General features: G+C 36.2%; 1 protein-coding gene across 1 annotated transcript in view; it reads left to right on the top strand.

The window, feature by feature from the left end:
* LOC141403135 (uncharacterized) overlaps nucleotides 1-17,913 on the top strand; it is a gene marked incomplete at its 5' end in the record, with an annotated part of 88,634 nt that overhangs the window by 43,679 nt on the left and 27,042 nt on the right. The window contains one exon of the mRNA XM_073985299.1: nucleotides 16,317-16,457. Coding sequence (XP_073841400.1) covers nucleotides 16,317-16,457 — 141 coding nt within the window. The remainder of the gene's footprint in view (nucleotides 1-16,316; nucleotides 16,458-17,913) is intronic.

Genomic DNA, 17,913 nt, shown 5'->3' with positions numbered 1-17,913 from the left:
TTATTTTCTAGTTTTTAGTTTTTATTTCGCATTCTGTTTAATTCATTTAGTGCTTCATTATTGCAAGGTTTCTCGCCCGTTAGTTTATTTCAGTCCAACTCCTCTATACGTAGTCCCTGCAAAGATCTTACTCTACTAACAGCCACGTAGGCTTGACCTTCTTCAAACAGTTTCGCACCTAAGTATACGACTGCGTGATTCACAGTGCTGCCCTGCATTTTATGTAATGTAGAAGCCCATGATAGTATTAAAGGCAACATTCTTCTTTCAGTCGTCCTGTAATTGTACTTAGCTGGAAACTGTATGGCTTTCGGGTGTATAAGATGTACTGTATAGTGCACTGTATTCTTCTTGCCAAGCCCTTTTATTTGATACCCATATTGGTGGGATTGATAAAAAAAATTGTTATCAGCCATTTGGTAGCGGCGGCCATCTTAGATTTCAATTTTGCATAGTAAATTGTATTCTACTTGTTGAGACCTTTCATTTGATACCCATGTTGATGGGATTTATAAAACCTACGTTATCCGCCATTTTGTAGCGGCCGCCAACTTGGATTTCAATTTTTTATAGTATATTGTATTCTGCTTGTTGAGCCCTTTCATTTGATACCCATATTGATGGGATTGATAACACCTACGTTATCCGCCATTTTGTAGCGGCCGCCATCTTGGATTTCAATTTTTTAAAGTATATTGTATTCTGCTTGTTGAGGCCTTTCATTTGATACCCATATTGATGGGATTGATAAAACCTACGTTATCCGCCATTTTGTAGCGGCCGCCATCTTGGATTTCAATTTTTTATAGTATATTGTATTCTGCTTGTTGAGCCCTTTCATTTGATACCCATATTTATGGGATTAATAAAACATAAATTATCCGCCATTTTGTAGCGGCGGCCATCTTGAATTTATAATGATAATGAATAAACATAATTGTATTGTCACCAAAATCCAAAGTGTATACAAAATTTCAGATTAATCGGTTGACAGGAAGAGGGTGAAATTTGAATTATTAAATTTGACCCAAGAATAAATAAAACAAACGGGGGAGCTAAATAAAACCATTTAAAAACGAACTAGACCAATATATTAACGCAGAGTCAGAAGAACCTGACAATAATAACGGTCTTGCAAATATGCCAGTTTCTCCTAAAGAATCGAATAAAAACGATGTGTTCGAAACGGACGAGGAAGAACTAGAACGCGAAACAAACTGGATACTTCAGAAATCAAAAAGAAATAAAAATAAAAATGTATCTCCAGTGAAGTCAAGTTCACTTAACGTTGTCGAAACAGAAATAGTGGCTAAAAATTCAAAACCAAATCAAACAAAATACCAAAAGCCTCCACCAATCAATATCGTAGGGGTTGAAACATTTAACGAAATCAAAAAAATTTTAAAATTAGCTAAAATTGAAAACTTTAATATTGTTTCTCTGAATAATAACATCTGGAAGATCAATACAGATGATTCAGACAGCTACAGATCTCTCTCAGGATACTTAAATGAAACAAAGGTTCAATGGTTCACATATGAAAACAAAGTTGACAGACCTCACAAAGTCATGATTCGCAGACTCCATCATTCATGTCCTCCAGAAGACATTATTCAAGATCTTACAGAACAAGGTTTTCATCCAATGGATGCTACAAATATTATTAAAAGGGAAAAGTCGAACAACGGGTACAAATACAAGAAACTACCTCTATTCAGAGTAACATTTTCATCAGCGGATGATATTAATAAAATAAATAACATTGAATTCGTGAACAAAATAAAAGTTTCAGTAGAGCCGTTAAAGCGAACAACTAATCTCATCCCACAATGTAAGAGATGTCAAGGTTTCAACCATACAAAACAATACTGCCAAAGAGAGCCGCGATGTGTGAAAAGTGCAGGAAAACACCTTACTACAGAATGTGAAAAACAAGTTGTAGAACAACCAAAATGTGCAAATTGTTTGTTAATCATCCAGCTAATTACAGGGGTTGTGAAGTCGCCAAAGAGCTCCAAAAAAAATCAGGGAAAAATCCCGAACGAAATCATCATATACTAATGCCATTGTAAATACTCCAAAAAATAACAATCCAAAGAAACAAAATTCAAATATTAAAGAAAATGCCCGAACACCAAAGCGTTCCGTTCAGATTCAGCGAGAAACATATGTAACAGAAAATACTCGAACACCAAAGCCTTCCGTTAAGATTCAGCGAGAATCATATGCAACAGTTTCAAGTAATCAACAGCAAAATATATTTCCAGAATTATTAAGAAATCTTCAAGCGATAAATCAGAGATTAGACATGCAAAATGAGCTAAATCTAAAATTTGAATCAAATGTAATAAAATGCCATTTCTTCTTATTGGAACCTGGAACTGTAATGGTTTGTTAAATCATATACACGAAATTGAGATCTTTCTCCATACAGAAAAAATTGATATCCTTTTAATCTCGGAGAGTCAGTTCACTTCTTCATCTTTCGCTAATATAAAAGGATACAAAATCTATAGTAAAGTAATTATAAAAGAAACTCTACAACACCAAGAAGATATTAAAATAGAGACAGAAATCTTTCAAATCGATTCGGTGAATTAAAACTCTAGGAAATAATTTTATACTAGGTGGCGACTTCAATGCCAAAAATAAGCTGTGGGGTTCCAGACTTACAAGCCCCAAGGGTTATGAATTATATAAGTGTATAAAATGACACTCGTGCCACGTCATATCAGGAAATGAGCCTACATATTGGCCATCAAACCCAGAACTAATTCCAGATCTCATTGACTTTTTCATAGTTAAAAATATAATAACATCGCACATAAATATTGAAAACTACGTAGGTTTGTCATCGGACCACTCTCCTCTCATCATGACAGTAGGTGACAAGATCCTTGAGAAACCTACCATAGCAACACTGGCAACAAACAAAACTAACTGGAAATTCTTCAAGTTTCTGCTGGATAAAAAAATTTCGCTCAACGTTCGAAATAGAAGATGAATTGGATAAACTCAATGAAGCTATCCAACAGGCCTGCTGGGAAAGCACACCAGTAAATAAACCCCATTTATTAAGTTCCAAACATTATCCTAAAGATGTAAGAGATTTAATATCTATAAAACGTAGAGCAAGGAAAACGTGGCAAAAAAAAAACAGAACTGCTGAAAATAAGAAGTACCTTAATAAATTGACCACGGAACTAAAAACGCTAATGAAAGAGATAGAAAACAGTAATATGACTGATTACTTAAGCAGTCTATCAACTTCCAAGGAATCAAATTATAGTCTTTGGAAAGCAACTAAGCACATGAATCATGTAAAGCCGAAAATACCGCCAATTAAAAGTGCACAAAGTCATTGGATCAGAACTGACAGAGACAAAGCAGAGCTTTTCGCAGACCATTACGAGATAGCCTTCAGCGAGCCAACTAGACAAACACAAAATGAAAATCCAAATATTTTACCCAAGATTGACTCACACACTATAGAAAAAGTCACACTTGGAGAGTTGAAGAACTTAATAAACAAAGTCCTGTCGCCCAAAAAAGCACCAGGATACGATTTAATCACAGGAAAAGTTATAAAGAAACTAACGGATGAAGCTATCCGTAAATTATTGTACATAATAAATACATGCTTTAGGTTGAAACATGTTCCAGCACAATGGAAAGTAGCGGAAATAATAGTTATTGAAAAACCTGGTAAACCACCTAATAAACTATCGTCATATCGACCTATATCTTTATTGCCTATCTTATCAAAAGTATTTGAGAAACTTCTTGCAACTAGATTGAAGAGAATAACTGAAAGAAGACGGAATCCATACCTTCACATCAATTTGGATTCCGTGAGAAACACTCTACAATAGAACAGGTCCACAGAATAGTTAACATCGCAGACAAAGCTTACGAAAGAAAAGAAATATGCTCGGCAGTTTTCTTGGACGTTGGCCAAGCCTTTAATAAAGTATGGCACGAACGTCTCCTCTTCAAACTCAATGAAGCTATCCAACAGGCCTGCTGGGAAAGCACACCAGTAAATAAACCCCATTTATTAAGTTCCAAACATTATCCTAAAGATGTAAGAGATTTAATAGCTATAAAACGTAGAGCAAGGAAAACGTGGCAAAAAAAACAGAACTGCTGAAAATAAGAAGTACCTTAATAAATTGACCACGGAACTAAAAACGCTAATGAAAGAGATAGAAAACAGTAATATGACTGATTACTTAAGCAGTCTATCAACTTCCAAGGAATCAAATTATAGTCTTTGGAAAGCAACTAAGCACATGAATCATGTAAAGCCGAAAATACCGCCAATTAAAAGTGCACAAAGTCATTGGATCAGAACTGACAGAGACAAAGCAGAGCTTTTTGCAGATCATTACGAGATAGCCTTCAGCGAACCAACTAGACAAACACAAAATGAAAATCCAAATATTTTACCCAAGATTGACTCACACACTATAGAAAAAGTCACACTTGGAGAGTTGAAGAACTTAATAAACAAAGACCTGTCGCCCAAAAAAGCACCAGGATACGATTTAATCACAGGAAAAGTTATAAAGAAACTAACGGATAAAGCTATCCGTAAATTATTGTACATAATAAATGCATGTTTTAGGTTGAAACATGTTCCAGCACAATGGAAAGTAGCGGAAATAATAGTTATTGAAAAACCTGGTAAACCACCTAATGAACTATCGTCATATCGACCTATATCTTTATTGCCTATCTTATCAAAAGTATTTGAGAAACTTCTTGCAACTAGATTGAAGAGTATAACTGAAAGAAGACGGAATCCAAATTGATGTGAAGGTATTACAGCTCATACCTTCACATCAATTTGGATTCCGTGAGAAACACTCTACAATAGAACAGGTCCACAGAATAGTTAACATCGCAGACAAAGCTTCCGAAAGAAAAGAAATATGCTCGGCAGTTTTCTTGGACGTTGGCCAAGCCTTTAATAAAGTATGGCACGAACGTCTCCTCTTCAAACTACACAAGTATCTTCCAACTGAATTATACGAAATTTTAAAATCATATCTAAAAGATCTTCACTTTAGAGTAAAAATTGAATCAGATTACTCATCACTGAGACCAATAAAAGCAGGAGTACCCCAGGGTAGCGTCCTTGGTCCAATTTTGTATCTCCTTTATACACAAGAAATGCCTTTAACTCCTGACTCCACAATTGCCACATTCGCAGATGATACCGCAATCTTAGCGTGTGGGAAAACTGAACAACTTGCCACAAATAAACTTAAAAAATCACTTTCCAACGTTATCTCATGGACAAAAAAAATGGAGAATACAGTTAAATGAAAGCAAATCAGTCCACATTATATTCACAAACAAAAATAACATACATCCATCTCCTCTATTCATAAATGGTATTCAAATTCCGTACGCAAACACAGCGAAATATCTAGGTATGCCTCTAGACACAAAAAATTAAATGGAAGGAGCATGTAAAGAAAAAAGTACAGGAAATCAAATTAAAACTGAAACAACTCAATTGGGTCTTCGCGCCAAAATCAACTGTTACCATAAGAAACAAAATATTAATCTATAACCAAGTTATAAAGCCCATATGGACCTATGGTATTCAACTTTGGGGCTATGCAAATCAAAGTGATATTCAAAAAGTTCCAAAAACTTCAAAGTAAAATACTACGTAGTATAGTAAATGCACCATGGTACATCCGAAACACTGATCTACATCGAGATCTCGGCATAAATATTTGTAAATGAAGAAATATAGAAACAGGCACAGACGTACATCATGAAAATACTTCATCATACAAATATTGAAATGACCAAAATATACCACCAACGTATCAACAGCAGCAGCAGAAGACTAAGAAGGATATGTCCGACGGACTTAGCCGCATAAGTCTTACAATGTTGTATTTATTAGAGTATAATTATAGAATTCTTTACTCCCCAATAAACTTTACCCATTATATAAACTAAAAAAAAGATTGCTTGATGAGTTCAACTCAGTTGCAATAAATAAATAAAAAAATAAAAAAAAAATTCGGAAGTTCGACTCACGGCGGATCTGTCCTTCGGGATTCTTAATATACTCACCAAGGGCTTTCATCCCCAAAAGGAATTATCTCTGCCCCAAACTTTGTGTTCACAGTGTTATAAACAACTGAAGATTTCATTAAAACTAGAGCAGACATAATACTTTGATCAATATAATAAGTTGATAGAAATTGCCACCGCTATTCTTAAAATTCATTATAGAAAGGCAATAGTACCCGAGGGTGTTTGTCAGTTCTCCTACCGGGCGCGTCCCCACCGGCGGATAGGGTGAGGTGGATGGTCGTGCTACTCAATCATTTAAGAGGGAAATCACTTGTGACATGACCCGTCTAGGGTGGAGTGGCACGACCACCTACCTCTGGAACCTCTGAGGTTCCCGCGGACAAAAAACTGACTACGGGGGTGTTCCCCTAAAACAAAAAACAAACATGAAGGACAAAGAAGGAATAAAAGTTACGGTGCAGGGCCTAAATAACCCAGTACCGGCGGGGAATAGTGATCTGCCTGCGAGTCACACCTCGTCGTCATCAAGCGATCGTGAGCAAACATCTCCCACAGATGTGGGTGCCTTGGCATCTGTGGTCGACGGTACTGCTACAAGCACGCAACCGAAGGTAAAAAAGATGAGGAGAAGGGGAAGCGAAGGGAGAGTTTAATCTCGACCCAGCCATCCGAGGATGGGAGCGACCCTGACTCCGAATCAGACAGCAGTTGCAAAATCAACACCACCGTTGTGGAGAAGCCCGTTAACGAAGAGGTCCACAAGATGGTAGAAGAGGTAAGCGAAAGCATATCTAAACTTACAACGGAGAAAAAAGTTCGGTGGACTGGAGCCCAGAGACGTAGGTACAAGAGGATCCAGACACAGCTAAACAAAAAACAGCGGGCCGCACCAAAAGAGATCAACAATCCCTCCACTTCTTCGGAAGCGGCGAAGAGGATCAGATCTCCAGAGGAAGAAAATACCGCCAAACCAAGTAAGAAGAAAATGAGCTTCCCACCATCAAATGCCCTAAGCAATTCCTCTCAAAACCCACGCGAAGGAGACTGCCCAAAGAACCCTTCGACGGAGGGCGAAAAGGAGTGCTCGGGCACGAAGAAGGTGACCGCGACCGCAGAATCCTCTGGAAGTACCAAGGGCTCTGATAAGAAGCCCAGGACCTTCCAGAAGAGGAAGATGGGCCCAGAGACTGGCTCGGAGCCGCCATCTACTTACGCCAAGGTGGCCAGGAAGAACTACCGGGACGAAAGGTGCTATGCAGTGATCGATACCAGTAGAGGGTCCGGCAGATTACCTAAAGAACATCAGCAGGCCATCGAAAATATGGTCAGCGATAAAATACTGGAACACATTCTAAAGAGTGGGCCAATAAAAATAGTCAGCAGCGAGCTCAAAGGGGACCTCCTAGTATACCACTTGGGACCGCACGCGAACCCGGCCGCTCTCGAGGAAGTCATCAACAGTGTGACAACTCCGTGGGAAGGCGGCAAATTGAAGCTGGTGAGGAAGGACGAGATACCTCATCTGACTAAAGCGACGGTTTACGTCAAAGGGTATGGCAGCAAGTTTGAGACAGAACGCATGCTCAAGGTCTTTGGCAAGCAAAATGAGGCCTTGGAAGTGAAGAGGTGGGAAGTCTTCCACAGTGAGGAGATTGACGACCTCTCACTATCCAGTCTTACAAAGACAAAGGGCAAGACGTACTACATCTGTAATGCAGTCACCTTTAAAGTTGGAAGGGCACGAGTCGGGGAAGAAGAAGAGGATGCCCACCAAACTAGCAAGGAGGCCGAAGCCATCAGTGACTCCCAAGAAGCACGCTTACTGAATGACTCATGATTGAGGTCATCCAGATAAACCTCCATCGGAGCAAAACGGCAACTCAAGCCCTGATGGATAAAATAAACAGAGGTAATATACACATCGGTTTAATCCAGCAACCTTGGACCGTAAAGAACAAGGTTTCCGGACTAAACCACATTTTTTTTTCAATTTATTCAATGTTATTTATGTACAATGTTCAAATTTTGCCCCAGCGCCTTAGAGGCATTATTGGGGCGAACTCTTTAATTACAATTTCAGTGGACGTGTATTGCAATATGCAAATAACAATTGTGTTAATTATGAAAATGTTTACTTTACATCAGAAGCATTTCCATATTGCTTGATAAGAAATTCTTTAGTTCCCTTTTAAAGGACGATATTTTTGTATAGTTTTTAATACTGTATGGTATATGATTAAATGCTAGACAACCATTATATTCAATTCTTTGCTTTGACAATTCCAAACGGCATCTCTTGACCCGTAAGTTTGAACTGTTCCTTGTATTAATCGCAGTTTGGTTAACTTCAAACTTTATTGTTCTTGGACCAACATTATGCAAAACCTTATACATATACGTCAGAAGTTGCAATTTGTATATTCCGTACAATTTGTATATTCATATACAAGTCCTGTCTAGGGTACAATCTCGGCAAATTAAAAAGAAGTTTCAACGCCTTGTTTTGTGATCTTTGTAGGGATTTTAAATGTTCACATTTTTTGTACGCATAAACCATTGCCATATAGCTAAAATGGCTTTGTATTAATGAATTGTATAGAAGTAGTTTAGTTTCCATACTAAAAATATTCTTGAATTTGTATAATAATCCAATGGCAGGAGCCACTTTCCTTTTAATTTCGTCAATATGCATAGTCCATGATAAATTATGCTGCAGAGTTATTCCTAAATACTTTAACACGTTCGCGGACACCCAATTTTTTCAGAAGTTAGTTTTTTTGTATTTATTAAATAATTATTAGTCCTATTACAATTTTTTATTTATTATCTTATGGATATGGATAAAATTAATAGTACTATGTACATTAATCGCAAAAACGTAGGATTGTATAGAAGTAAATGACAAAAAATTGACTTTGCAAATGAATGCTAAAGCATTCACGTCCGCGAACGTGTTAAGGACTGGCACTCATAAATATGGGTATCTCCGATCGAAATGCTGAATGAAATATTGTTTTGGGTACATCGAGGTCGAAATCGAATAACTTTTGTCTTTTTTGAGTTTAATACCAATTTATTTAGTCTACAATACTCCATTATTAATTCAGCATCGTGTTCCATCTGGTATTTTAATATTATGTCATGATTGTATGGATAAATCAACGCAATGTCATCAGCGTTCATTACTTATTTCCCAATAAGATGTAGTTTGGATAAATCATTTACGTATATGCTGAATAATAGTGGATCCAAAACACTTCCTTGGGGCACGCCGTGTTCTACTATTTCAATGCTACTTCTTACGCCACCGATCTCCACAAACTGCTTCCTGTTTTGAATATAACTTTGCAGTAACTTTAATTCCTTTTGCCGCACACCATAATAGGGGAGTTTTGCGAGTAGTATCCGAAGGTCAACAATGTCGAAAGCCTTCGATAGATCATACAATGCTGCACCAACTCCGCCGAAGCTTGCATTAAGACCGTCACAAATAAGGTTTACAACATTAACAATAGCATCCTGCGTTCCACTACCTTTCCTGAAACCAAATTGCAGTGGATACATTTGTTCTGTATGTTCCAGAAATGTTGAAATCTGCTTGTAAATCAATTTTTCAAACAATTTATCTATTACCGGCAACAATGCAATTGGCCTGAAGTCACATGTTTTAAAAGAATTCCTAATTTTGGGAATTGGTACAATTTTAGCGATTTTCAAATCTTCCGGGTAAATTGATACATTTATCATCGTATTGAAAATTGAGGCCAGGTGCCCACTAATAAAATCTTTCACCATTGCCAGTACTTTGTCTGATATTTCATCATGCCCAGGACTTTTACTTTTATCAATCTTTGAAATTAAGTCAGCCATCTCTTCTCTACTAACATCCTCAAAACTAAATGTCGATTGGCAGTGAGATAGACGATTGAGATTCTCAATGTCATCACCTTCTATACAGATTATTTTCTCTTTAGTTATTTTTGGGATATTGAAAAAATATTCGTTAAACATAATACATTTGGCCAAGTCATCGTCAATTAGTTGATTAATATAATTTTTCAATATTATCCCTTTTCATCTTTCCTTCCCAAACACTCATTGAGGAAACTCCAACATTTTCGTGGGTTTTGATTTAATTGTCCTATTTTCCAGCTAACATATGAATCCATACAACATTTGCTGGCGATTTTTATTACTCTGCTAATATTTTTAAGAACATCTTCAGTTTTCTGATCTCTACCATGCTTCCTCCTCCTCGCTAATAGTTTATCCTTGTATTTTCGGAGTGACTGTAGCTGATCATTTTCCCATGGCACTAACATTGCTTTAGATTGCATTTATACATTTTTAAAAGTATGTATAATGTTAGCTATATCTGCTGAAGGGTTGGTAGAACTGTTGAAGGTGGTAAGGTAGTTTTGAATTTTATTAGTTATATTCTTGTAATTATAGCTTTTAATTGTTGTCTTGGTTACATGAATATTTTTGAGCTCACTTCCAATTCGGCACCATAAAATGTTGTGGTCCGACATTTTACATTCGACAGAGTTTATTTCTAGTCTATCCGGAATATTAGCATATACGTGATCAATTGATGTATTACTCTTTAGTCGTGTTACTAGTTCGTGGCATGATACAAAGTTCACACATGATATCGCTGAAAAAATATCTGAATAGGCTTGTGATGTAAACTGATCAACATTTGAGTCTCCGGCAAATATTGTAGCATGATGAAAGGATTCACACAACTCGTTTTCTAAATAACATAGGAATGTGCTCAACGGACATTGTGGAGAACGGTAAAAAGTGATAAATTTTAAGGGATTTCCATTTATTAAGAAACAATCTAAGGAAATCCGAATAGATTCAATATAATTTTTGCTTTCACAGTATTCGACAGTATACGATATATGATCCCGTACATACAAAGAAGTGCCTCCATACCCATCTTTCCGGCAGCAATGTATTGAACTATAGCCAGGTATTTTATATATTTGTGCTATGTCACTTGGAAACCAGGTTTCTTGAATAGCAATCATATTTGGCAAAACTGGAAGATGTGCTACTAAAGTCTTGAATTTATTGAAATTGTTAAGAGAAGAAATGCTTCTGATGTTTACACAAATTATATTGAAATCGAATTCATTACTATATTTGAAATTTTCAATAAAAAAATCAATATTATTAAAATAGTTGGTATTATTCATCATTATAAAATTAGATTATATAAAGAAATGAAAGACTGATATCAATTACATGTTTTAGTTATTTCGATTGACAGGTGAAACAAAAGCCGCTTGACCATCGTTATCAGTTCCATCAGAATCTTCATCTTCTTCAGATATTGGTATTGTTCTCATAGACCTTCTTCCATGGAATGAGTTGGTTGTTGCTTCAAGCAATAAGGCATCTATATCGTCTTTTTTCAGAATTATACTTGGTTTGTTGATTGCACTCTTTTTTACATATATTTTAGAACCACTAGTGTATATGTGATTATAACCGACTGTTTTTAATGTGTTGGCATAATTAAAAAGTTCAAGGGATTCTTTACTTAAAAAGTCATTAACGTACACCGATTTGGTATCCTCTTTCTCTTTTAGCTTCATCTTTGCTTGCATCAGTTTATTTTTAGCAGATTTTGAACTGAATTTTACTATCAACGAATGGTTTTTATTTGCAACTGTCTTTTTAAAAAAATACGCCTCTTCAAAATTTTCTTCTTTCATTCTGACGCCAACAGTTTCAGAAAGAGCTATAACAGTTTCTACAGCACTTTTATCTTCACTAACAGTTATGCCACTTATGACACAGTCGTTTTTGACACGCTGGTCGTTTAACATCTTCACAGTCTCCTTCAATGTTTTTATTTCAGTCTTAAGGTTAGAATTTTCTTTTTTAATATTTTCAATTCATTTTGAGTTTTTGTTCACACTTTTTAAAAGATCATCAAACTTCGAAGACATGCTGTCAACAGATTCCGCCAAACGATCTATATTGTTCAATTTGTCTTCCATCCTTTTTAATTGTTGACTCACTATTAAGATTGCAAATGCGACAAATATATTCCTCTGCTCTATTTTTCAACAGGTATGTATTCGTATTGTTTTTTATCCAATTCCATGCACTTTGTATGATATAATTTTTCACATTTATCACACTCGATATAATCTTCCTTTCCATCTTTAATATCAAGGTTGCACAGATAATCTTTTTAGATCTTAGGCTTCGGCGACCAGTTGTCGACGGCATTTTACTAAAATTGGTATTAAATAATTTTTGTGATTATAAATTGTTTTGTTTGAAATTAGCACCGTTTCGCACTGGGAACTTCCTTTTTATTTAAATTATGATGTTTTTAAGAATTTAAAGCATACTTTTAGGCTTATATGAGTAAATGTTATTTTATTTACAGTAAGGGCAAAATGTGTATAAATGTTAAAAAAAAGCTTTTTAATTACCAACTCTTTTATGCTAATACAGGAAACCGACCGAGGACCTGTATTATCTATATATATAAATGAGCTTGGTGATAAGTGATTGACTGACTGACTGACTGACTGACTCATCATCAACGCCCAGCCAAAACGGCTAAAGCTAGGAGCTTGAAATTTTACCAGTGGGTCACTGTTGATGCAAATGTGCGAGATAAGGCCGGGTTTTAGAAAATTCGTCCTGGAACCACAAAAAATAACAACAACAAAAATCCTTATTTTTCATTACTATTACATACTTATTCACTTAGTTGGCCCTCTGCAAGACATGTGTAAAATTAACAATGCCATAACTTCTTGATATCGTAAGAGATCACACATAATTTCAAATTTTGTAGTTTACTTCTAGGCGCACTTATTTTATCGTAAACCACTAAATAATAGAAAGACAAGACATTTGTTATCTTCCATTGCAACAGATGTCGCAGTTGGTGATAACGGTGTATAAACATCAATTACGCAAATGAACAAATGAGTTGCTGTTGAAGACAACATTAGGGGAATAAATTCAGAAATCGGCCAGAAATAACAACAACTAAAAACTGAATGGACCTGACTTTTTGGTAATAACTAAATGTTTGCAAATCAATGAAAGTGCAATATAATTGTGCATATTACCACGATTTATTTGCAATTAAGAATTTTATCGTGTATGGAGATGTACAGTCATAACTATTCAATTTTCAATTTCAAAATCTGTAATTTGATGAAATCGCTAAATAATTAATGAAATCAATACTAGGCCCCAGGAATATAGGAATTTAGTATGGAAATCAAGGTTGGGAAGTGGTGCTTCTAAAAGGAAATGGTTTGGAAAATTACCAATCATGTGTACGAAAAGTACTAAATTTAGTACAATTTAGATTTGGGTGAACGTAAAGAGCTGGAAACCTGAAATTTGGAATTAAGGTTACTGTTGTAGTGTAGGATTGAGATATGAGGGTAGTTTTGGAAATTCGTGCTTATGTGTACGAAAAGTACTAAATAGTACTAAATTTGGTACAATAGGGATTTGGGTGAACGGATAGAGCTGGAATCCTGATATTTGGAATTGAGATTACTGTTGGAGTGTAGGATTGAAGAACTTTTGGAAATTCGTACTTATGTGTATGAAAAGTACTAAATGGTACTAAATTTGATACAATGGGGATTTGGGTGAACGGATAATAGCTGGAATCTCGAAATTTGGAATTGAGATTACTGGTGGGGTGTAGGATTGAGGTAGTTTTGAAAATTCGTACTTATGGGTACGAAAAGTACTAAATGGTGCTAAATTTAGTACAATTTGGATTTGAATGAACGGATAGAGCTGGAAACCTGAAATTTGGAATTAATATTACTGTTGAAGTGTAGGATTGAGATATGAAGGTGGTTTTGGAAATTAGTACTTATGTGTACGGAAAGTACTAAATGGAACTAAATTTTGTATAATGGGGATTTGGGTGAACGGATAGCGCTGGAATCTCTAAATTTGGAACTGAGATTACTGGTGGAGTTTAATATTGTGGAAGTTTTGGAAATTCGTACATAGGGTACGAAAAATACTAAATAGCACTAAATTTGGTACAGTTTCGATTTGGGTGAACGGATAGGGCTTGATTCCTCAAATTTGGACTGAGGATCACTGATGAAGAGTAAGAAAGATGCACCAAAGGGTTTTTGGAAACTTGAGTCTACGAAAAGTAATAATTGGTACTAAATTTAGTACAATTTGGATTTGAGTGAACGGATAGAGCTGGATTCCTGAAATTTGGAATTGATATTACTGTTGGAGTGTAGGACTGGGGAAGTTTTGGAAATTCTTACTTATGTGAATGAAAAGTACAAAATGGTACTAAATTTGGGACAATGGGGATTTGGGTGAACGGATATAGTTGGAATCTCGAAATTTGGAATTGAGATTACTGGTGGGGTGTAGAATTGAGGTAGTTTTGAAAATTCGTACTTATGGGTACGAAAAGTACTAAATGGTACTAAATTTAGTACAATTTGGATTTGGGTGAACGTATGTATGTAGCTGGAAACCTGAAATTTGGAATTAAGATTACTGTGAAGTGTAGGACTGAGATATGAGGGTGGTTTTGGAAATTCGTTCTTATGTGTTCGAAAAGTACTAAATTTGGTACAATAGGGATTCGAGTGAACGGACAGAGCTGGAATCCTGAAATTTGAAATTGAGATTACTGTTGGATCATAGGATTGGGGAAATTTTGGAAATTCGTATTTATGTGTACGAAAAGTACTAAATGGTACTAAATTTATTACAATTTGGATTTGGGTGAACGGATAGAACTGGAATCCTGAATTTTAAGTATCAAGGTTGGGAAATGGCGTTGAAATAAGGAAATGGTTTTGGAAGTTCGTATTTATGATTACGAGCAATACTAAATTTGGATTTGGGTGAACGGATAGAGCTGGAATCCTAAAGTTTTGAATTAAGATTACTGTAGGGGTGTAGGATTGAGATAGTTTTAGAAATTCGTACCTTTGGGTACGAAAAGTACTAAATGGTACTAAATTTGGTACAATTTGGATTTGGATGAACGGATAAAGCTGGAATTCTGAAATTTGGAACTAAGATTACTGTCGGACAGTAGAATTGAGGTAGTTTTGGAAATTCGTACTTATGGGTACAGAAAGCACTAAATTCGGTACAATTTGAATTTTAGTAAACGGATAGTGTTGGAATTAGGAATTAAGATTACTGTAGGAGTGTAGTATTGAGGAAATTTTGAAAAGTCGTACGTGTGCGTACGAGAAGTACTAAATGGTACTAAATATGGTACAATGTGGATTTGGGTGAACGGGTAGAGCTGGAATCCTGAAATTTTTGTTTGGGAAAGAAATGGTACTAAATTTGATACAATTTGGATTCGGGTGAATTAATAGAGCTGGAATCCTGAAATTTGGAATTACGATTACAGTCGAAGAGTAGGATTCAGGTTGTTTTGAAAAAGCAAACTTATGGTTACGAAAAGCACTAAATGGTACTAAATTTAGTACAATTTGTATGTAGGTGAACGGATAGCGGTGGAATCCTGCAATTTGAAAGTATGATTATTGTAGCCCTGTTGCGTTGAGGAAGTTTTGAAAATTGGTACGAAAATTCTAAATTGTTCTAAATTTAGTACAATTTTAATTTGGTTTAACGGATAGAGTTTGAATCCTGAAATTTGGAAGTAAGATTACTACTAAAGTGAAGGATTGAGGTAGTTTTGGAAAATCTTTCTTATGGGTACGAAGAGTTCGACTTGATACTAAGTTTGGTACAATTTGGAATTGGACGAACGGATACAGCTGGAATCTTGAGATTTGGAATTACTGTAATTATTATGGAATTTACTGTAATTATTTTGTATTAATGTCCGTGTATGGCTGAGATATGTCGTCGAAATACGTACCATAAGTATACGAAAATTACTTAATGGTACTCAATTTGTTTTTGGGTGTAGGGACAGTGCTGGAATTTTTATTTTTTGGAGTTAGGGTGTGTATTGGTGTGCAACGTTGATCTCGCTGTTAATGTGTAAGGGTGAGATACGGCTGATCTTTTTTAAAAACGAACTTAAGGGGTACGTACAGTACTAAGATAAAAATAAATATTGATTAAAATTGGTATTAGTGCGACCAAATTTTCAGTGTTTGTCATTTCCATATTATATATTGTTTATTTGTTTTTTTTTTATATCCTTTCCGCATACGAAGTAGCGGGCATTTTGCTAGTATGCCATAAAAACGTATGCTTTCTTTTCTCCCCAGAATTGTCAACCTCGGACGCCACAGTGTTGAAGCAAGGGAATGGTAATATATACCTAGCATCAATTTACCTGCCGTTCGACTCGTCGACATTACCACCTTCGTCGGAGCTACAGCAACTGGTGAGGAAAATCAAGCAAACAGGTAACGAAGTACTAGTAGGTAGCGATGCTAATTCTCACCACATTTCGTGGGGTAGTACTAATACTAACACGAGGGGTCAAGCACTTCTAGAATTTTTGAATACTAACGACCTGATAACCCTTAACATAGGAAATACACCAACCTTTGTTAACAGAGTTAGGGAGGAAGTATTAGATGCAACAATATGTTCAGAAAATCTAATAAACGAGGTACATGAGTGGAGGGTTTCAAAGGAACAGTCCTTCTCTGACCATAGGTATATTAGGTTTAAAATATCAAGGCCACCGCCGAATCCGATAACTTTCCGAAATAAATCCAAAACTAATTGGACTAAATTCGGAAAACAAGTTAAAGATAGACTAGGGCAAGAAGTTGAGGTTTGCCTAAACAAAGAAGATATAGATAGAAATGTCTATAAACTAACAGAGGCTCTAGTAAGGTCTTTCGAAGAAAGTTGTCCACTTCGAGAGAGGAAATCTGCCTACGAAAAACCCTGGATGACAGGGGAAATTCGTAACAAAGGCAAAGAGGTCCGAAGACTTTACAATAGGGCAAAACGTAAAAAAGCAGCTGTATTCTCGGACAACTACCAAACAAAACTAAAAGAATACAACAAAATGACAAGAAACGCCAAACGGAACTCTGGAAGCGTTTTTGTGAACAGGTAGATTGCGTGAATGACGTCTCTAAAATTAAAAGGTTTCTATCTAAAACTCACTCACAACCCGAGCTTATGGTTGATGAGACGGGTAAAAAGATGGAAACAACCGAGGAAAGTCTTAGCCTTCTGATGAGAACGCACTTCCCGTCGAGTACTACGGCACACACAGTGTCACCGATGGAGATAGCTTATGCATCAGAAGAAGCACCAAAAATCAACAACTTGATAATTAAAGAAGCAATAATGAGCTTCTCACCATACAAAGCAGCGGGGCCAGACCAGAATTTCCCAGCCTTACTTCAAAGGGAAGTGGACTATATTTCGTCCAATCTGGTCGAGATTTTCAATGCTTGCTTAAACTTTGCGTATACTCCATTGGCCTGGCAAGAGGCAAGGGTAGTATTCATTCCCTAGCCCGGCAAGTCAAGTTATGCAATACCAAAATCTTATCGTCCTTCTTCTTCATTCTTACTCAAAACAATGGAACGGACGGTCGACACCATGATAAAGAGTAACATCCCTAACGATAAGCTCAAGTACAAACAACATGCATACGTAAAAGGTAGATCAGTTGAAACCGCATACATGAGGTAGTACACCACATAGAGAGAACCTTCGAGATGAAGTTGTATACTCTCGCAGTTTGCATCGACATCGAAGGAGCGTTCAACGACGTCAGACGAGTTTCAGGTAAACAGGGCCTTGAGGCACTGTATAGACCACATGCTAAGGAATAGATGGATAAGCTGCGCGCTACAAGACGTAACAAAAAGAGACAAAGTTGGTCAGGGGACG

This window comes from Musca autumnalis, unplaced genomic scaffold, assembly GCF_047663935.1.
Source record: "Musca autumnalis isolate F117 unplaced genomic scaffold, ASM4766393v1 scaffold_4, whole genome shotgun sequence".
Taxonomy (NCBI): domain Eukaryota; kingdom Metazoa; phylum Arthropoda; class Insecta; order Diptera; family Muscidae; genus Musca; species Musca autumnalis.
This window is presented reverse-complemented; position numbering and strand designations above follow the sequence as displayed.